General features: G+C 56.3%; 1 protein-coding gene across 1 annotated transcript; it reads right to left on the minus strand.

Annotated features, from left to right (window-relative positions):
• Positions 1-494: 494 nt before the first annotated feature.
• Positions 495-4715, minus strand: GSTZ1 (glutathione S-transferase zeta 1; the record flags this gene model as incomplete). The annotated part of the gene is made up of 6 exons (XM_084239581.1): positions 495-621; positions 1346-1395; positions 2120-2172; positions 2632-2710; positions 4209-4334; positions 4665-4715. 6 exons carry the CDS (start codon positions 4713-4715, stop codon positions 495-497), a joined length of 486 nt encoding a protein of 161 aa, XP_084095707.1.
• Between the last annotated feature and the right edge of the window lie 1192 nt (positions 4716-5907).

The following is a 5907-nucleotide window of genomic DNA, read 5'->3' on the forward strand; positions in this document are numbered from 1 at the left end:
GTGGCCAGATGGCTGGCTGACCTTTCCCTCTAGCCCAAACACAGGGCAATCCCAGCTAGGAAGCGTGTTCATCTTCTGGAACCCAGCTCAGCATTAAATGACGAACCCGGAGACCAGGGCTTCAGTTTAATGACCAGATGTAGGGGTGGGCATTCTGGAGTCAGATACAGTGGGGGGAAGGATAGGGGTACTCAGGCTTCTTTATGGCTTTCTGGCAAACTTCATGTCATCGTCATGGCTGCCTAATGGTGTAGATAACAGGCATGTCTGCCGAACCGCCTCTCAGCATCATCCTACCCCACTGTGTCCACACTGGAAAACGGGGGGACTGAGGCAGGAAGAGGTTCCGGGGGAAGGCAGATCCAGAGCTAGGAGTGCCAGTCTCCTTCCTCTGCAGTTAGGCTCACTTGTTTCCAGGACCATGTTGCCCACCCAGCTTCTGCTCTGGCACACCTTGGCCTGCCCCCACACCCTCGTGAGCTTGGGTTTGAGCACTAGGCTCTCAATTCAGGCGGTGTGTCCGGCTGCCGGAGGGGGTGAGACACCTGGAAGGCCTCCAAGGCCAGCAGTGACTTGTTGATGCGGCTGATGGTAGGGTAGGGAGTGATATCCACTTTGTACCTGTGGCAGAGAAACACCCACCTAAGCCAAGGTCTGCAGGGGCTCAGAAACACAGTCCTGTGGACAGTGAGGGAAACACAGGCGGGCTGGATGTGGTCCCCGGGCTGGCCAGGGTGGGATTGGGAAGCTGGCCTAAATGAGGGGTGCCTATTCACAGGAGCTCTCTGGGGATGGGGAGTCTGGTGCAGAATCAGCTGGCATCTCTGCTTCCTGATCCTGTTCAAGCCATGACTGTTTATTGAGCGCCTCCTATGTGGAAGGCGCCATGCTGGGCATTTATATAGACAGACTCTCACTCCAGCCATGTCATAAAGCTTCTCGGGGGCAGGGAACATGCCAGACACTTCCACAGCCCTGCCGGTGCTAGCACGATGCCTTCCAAGGAGGTACTCACTCGTGCCTTACCGAAGGACTGATGGAGGAAAGCAGAGAGTTCACTGCCAGGCAGAGAAACCCTGTCAAGGGACAGCAGGCTCTTGGGTTTTTTTTCCTAGGGGCATCTACCAGATGAACTGCCCCCTTTTAGGAGCAGGGATTCCGCAGGACCACTAGAGCTGGTGAGGCTTGGCACAGTGGCTGGTGTGGCTGGTTGGGGAGAGTTTCTGCATGAGATGCTACCTTAGCTGCTGCAGTGGGGGACAGGAGGTCTGATCACGAGAGAGGCTGGGCACTTTGCGGGGGAGGAACCAAGAGGAAGAGGTGGAGTGGAGGGGCCCCCTCTTACCTTTCAGCATTTGCCACCTGAGGCACTAAGCACAGATCAGCCATGGTCACCTGAAACAGGGTTGGGGAGGCTTGTGTCAGGGTGTGCACCCCAGACTCTCAGGCTGGGCTGGTGTCTCCACCGGGGATGGAAACTGGGGGCTGGCTCCTGTTGCTCCTGGCCCCACAGCCACCCTCTCCCCGGACCTGTGTGCTGGTCCCTAGAGCTAATGAGCTTCTCCCAGGCCTTGCATCAGTTGCCCTGACAACCAACTCTTGATGGCCAGAGAAGGCTTGGTTGCCTCGTGGATGTTACTGTGCCTGCGAAAAACCGCTACAGGCACTTAATGAATGCTTCCTGCGGGTGGGGGCTCTGGAATCAGAATTACCAGAAGGCCAGGGCCTTAGCCGGTGGGAGTCAAGGTCATGTGAATCTAGCATCTTAGAACTGGCAGCGAACAGATCTAGTATATGGCACCCAAGCAGGCCTTTCTGTTCCCTCATCTGAGTTGAGGCCTCAGCTGGAATAGTTCTGGGAATAAGAAGCTCATTTCTTCCTGAGGCAGCGGAGGGTGAGCAGAGGAGCTACTCATGAATGAACTTCTGTCCTTGGGTCCTGTCCTCCCCACTCCACCCCACAGATCCTCCTCAGAAAGCTGCCTCAGCGGCGGGGTGGGGGTGGGTGGGAGGGGGTACGTGGCTGAGTCAAAGTGGAAGCAAGTGGCAGCCTGAGGCCATAGCGGGAGGAGACCGCAGTGGCGGGCAGGCCTGTGAGGGCTTACCTCATGTTCCTTACCTCATCTCCCACACAGTACTTGCCCGCTGTGCCCTTCAGGATCTTCTCTAGAGCTGTGGGGAGGCCACATGAATAATCTTAGTCTGGGCACAGAAAGGGGAGATCAGTGGCCCCCACGCTAACAGACAGGCTGGGGCATGTGTGCTGGAGGGATGTGGCAGCAGATCTGGAGAGTTGAGGGGGACATGGGGACAAGACCATGTTTCCCTGAGCTCCTCAAGCCCAGCTGCCATTCCCTCCCCTAGCGTGGACAAGACCTGCCACTACCCAAGGCAGCTGCTCTCTCACTGATAAGCTGGCACTTTGCTGCCCTTTATTTCCTGGCTGGAGTGGGCAGTGAGGCAGAGGTTAGGCCAAGCAGCAAACACAGGCTGTGAGGCCCAGGAACTAAGGTGTCTCCAAGTGCCAGAGGTTGAGGCCAGTCTGTCGAGGTCTTCCTAGAGTGTGGGAGGACTTGTTGGCCATGAGGAACCTTCTCTGAGAGGCTTCGTTAGGGTAGCTCCCACACTCACCATTAAATCCAGAACTGATGACCTTCTGGGCCCAGGCCAGCTGGTTCTCCTCTCCCACTTGCTTCAGGACAGACAGGTTCTGTTCAGCCCAAAGAGAATGCGTGATTGGCCTTGGGGGCAGGGCTGGGCCTGCCCAGTCAGCTAAGGCTCCTCAGGGAGGCTCAGTGCCCAAGTGCCCCTGGCTGTCCATGCCCCATGGTGCCGGGCTCTGAGTGCCTTCCTCCTATCAGAGCTCTGCACTTGCGGGGAGAGGGCGATCCCAGCAGCTTCTTTCTCAGGCTGCCCCAGGGGGCCCCATGACCCTGGTAGAGCTGTGTAAGGGTGGGGGAGTATGACTGAAAGTTAGGCCTATCTCCCTACAAAGTTTCTTCCTTACATGGTCCCTTGTAGGAGAGGGAGTTGGTCCAGGGTTGGGGTTAGGGGGCGCATAGGATTGGCTTCTGGGAGATTTACTTTCTGGTTCCCTTCTTGCACCCCTGGAGCCATTTTGTGTCTGAACTTCAGATTCCCTGTCTGTAAAATGGGGATGACTGTGGACTCCAACCTCCTTTAATCAAAAAGACAAAGTGCAGGGCCTCCCCGGTGGCGCAGCGGTTGAGCACTGGGTTGCGAAGCTGCCCACGGCCTCTGTGGCGCCGGTTCAATCCCCGGCTGCTCCCCGACCACTGGAGGAGGATCCCACATGGCGCGCAGACCTCTCCTGCCGCCCGCTGCTCCCCTCAGCAGTGTACTTCGGTCCTTCTGCCTGCTCTGCTCCCTGCTCTGGCTCTGGTGGATTCTCTCACCCTCCCGCGCTTCTGACTGTACCCAGTGCTTGTATAAATAAATAAATAAATAAATAAAATCTTAAAAAAAAAAAATTACTATCGTTTAAAAAAAAAAAAAAAAGACAAAGTGCAGCCTTCCTTGCACAAGGGGTTAAGTCTCCGCACTAAAAAGCTATCGGCAGCCACTGTAGCATGAGTTCGCTCCCCGGCCAGGGAGCTACCCACATGATGCTGCAGACCTACACCCCAGCTCTTGTATGCATAAATAAATCAAATAAATCTTTAAGAAAACCCCAAAAAACCCAACTAGACAAAATGATGTGGAGGACACTGCCAGGGGAACTTGCACTGCACTACTTCCTTTCGGCAGCTAGTTCCTCCAAAGTCAGCAGTGAGCAACGATGAATTGTTCACTGTTTTTGTCTATTTGCTCTACCACTGAAACTTTTTTAAATAATAAAACCATAGGGGAACCCCAATCTGTAATACAAAATAAGCGGGAGGCCTGGACTGGTGGCTGCACAGCCTCTGCCTGCCTCCCAGCCCTCCCCGACCCCACACCTCTGCATGTGTCCACAGGAGCCTAGGGCTTCTTGGAATGAAGTTGGGGATTCTTCTCAAAAGCAGTGGATGATTTCTGGGATCCCTCCCACCTGTACCAGGTGGTCTAGGCAGAAGCCTCTGAGAATCCCTTCCTGTCCTCCTGCAGCCCCATCCCGCAAGCTGGCACCTCACTGTGGGCTTGCCAGGGGGTGTGTTTGAGGGTGAGTGTCTGGCTGCAGGAGGGGTGCCCAAGCACAGGAGCCACACCTGCAGGGGCTGGATGCCGCTGGAGATGAGGTCGGAGATCATGCGCACGTGCGCCCTCTTCTTGGGGTCCTGAGGCAGGAGTCTGGGCGTGGGCCGGGTCTCCTCCAGGTACTCAATGATGGCCAGCTGTCCAGAGGAGGCAGTGAGGCAGAGAGGGACAGGGGGCCCAGCGGGACAGGGTCAGCAGACTCTTCCTCTTCCTTTTTTCCTCCCTCCACACCTCTCTACCCCCTTTTTCCGGGTCACTGAAGCCAAGCTCCTCAGGGGGAGAAACTCTTTTTGGACCCTTCTCTGACAACTCCTATTCCCCAGATGCTTGAGTTTCCCGTCACTTCTCAAAACAGCCAACCTTCCGCCTTCTGACGGATGTTTATCGCCCCCCACTAAATTCTAGGCGCCTTGGTGCACTCAGGCCAGGAAGAGTCATGAGGGCCTCTAGTTCATGGCTGCACTCACCGACTGGCCAATGGTGAGTCCATCAATCTTCAGGGCCGGCACCTGCTTCATGGGGTTCAGTGCCTGGTATTCTGGGGAGAACTGCAGAGAGAAGGCCCGGTAGAGTAGGTGACCTGGCCTGAGCTGGCTAAGGCAGGGCCCAGCCCGCAGGAAGAGCCCAGGCCTGCCTCCCACCAGGTCCCCTGCCTGGCTCCAGGTCCAGGGTGGAATCTGGGGCACCTGTGCAGTATCCCAGCCCCCCCAGCTGTTGATAAGCTACTGGGCTGGTGACGTGATACTTTCTGCACCTCACGTTGTAGCCACCAAGGCACCCCGAGAGGGCTCACTCAGTGTGGGGTAATGACCCCCTCACCACCCACCCTCCTGGGGTTAGGCACCAAGATGCCCAGCTGGAGTGCGGAGCCTGGAACCTGGGCTTTCCCACAGCTCCTCTTGCTGCACAGCTTGCCACCCCGTCCCACAGGGAGAGCCAGCAGCCTTCTCCCTCAATGGGACCATAGGATGCAGCGTCACCTGTTGGGGGCAGGAGTCTATACACCCTGCCGGGTCCTACTCCAAGGCTGCCAACTCCCACACCATAGCCTGGGGGTAGCCTTCTTACCTGCTGCCCCCCATCCTTTATGAGGTTGATAGGAATTATCTCATAGTTGATGTTTTTCAAGGCCAGAGCTAGGAGAGACAGCAGACGTTCCCAGGGTGACAGGAGGCCCGGCTTGGCGCTGACCCCTTCTCTGGCTCTCCTGTCACGACCCTCTCTCCTTTCCAGGGCCATGGTGCTCTGCTTGTCTTGTCCACAAACTGCATATGGTTTCCCCCCATCATGTGCCCCCTTGTAGTGCTAAAAGCTGCGCCCCCTCACCTACTGTGGACTCCTGGAAGATGGCAGGTAAGGGTCTTGTCCATCTCTGTCCCCTTCAGGGCTCATTTATTGTTCTCCTGGGGGCATCTTAAGGGTGAAGGCAAGGTGCTTAGGGCACCACAGGCAGATGACACTCTGCTGAGGGAAGAAACCCTTTCTACATTCGCTGTTGTCAAGAACTGTTTACTAGATTTTGCGCAGGGCATTAGGATTCTTGGGGATCCTACTTGATAAGGTCCCTGGCACAGTGCAGGTGACCGTGTGTGCGCGGGTGTGTGTGTGTGTGCGTGCACGCACACTTGTGCATTAAATTACGACAATGGCTGCAGGCAAGGAGTGAAGGGAGGAGGAGACCTGGCACTGTCTTCAGACAGCCGGGAGACA

The sequence above is a fragment of the Talpa europaea genome (assembly GCF_964194135.1).
Source record: "Talpa europaea genome assembly, chromosome: 8".
NCBI classification, from domain to species: domain Eukaryota; kingdom Metazoa; phylum Chordata; class Mammalia; order Eulipotyphla; family Talpidae; genus Talpa; species Talpa europaea.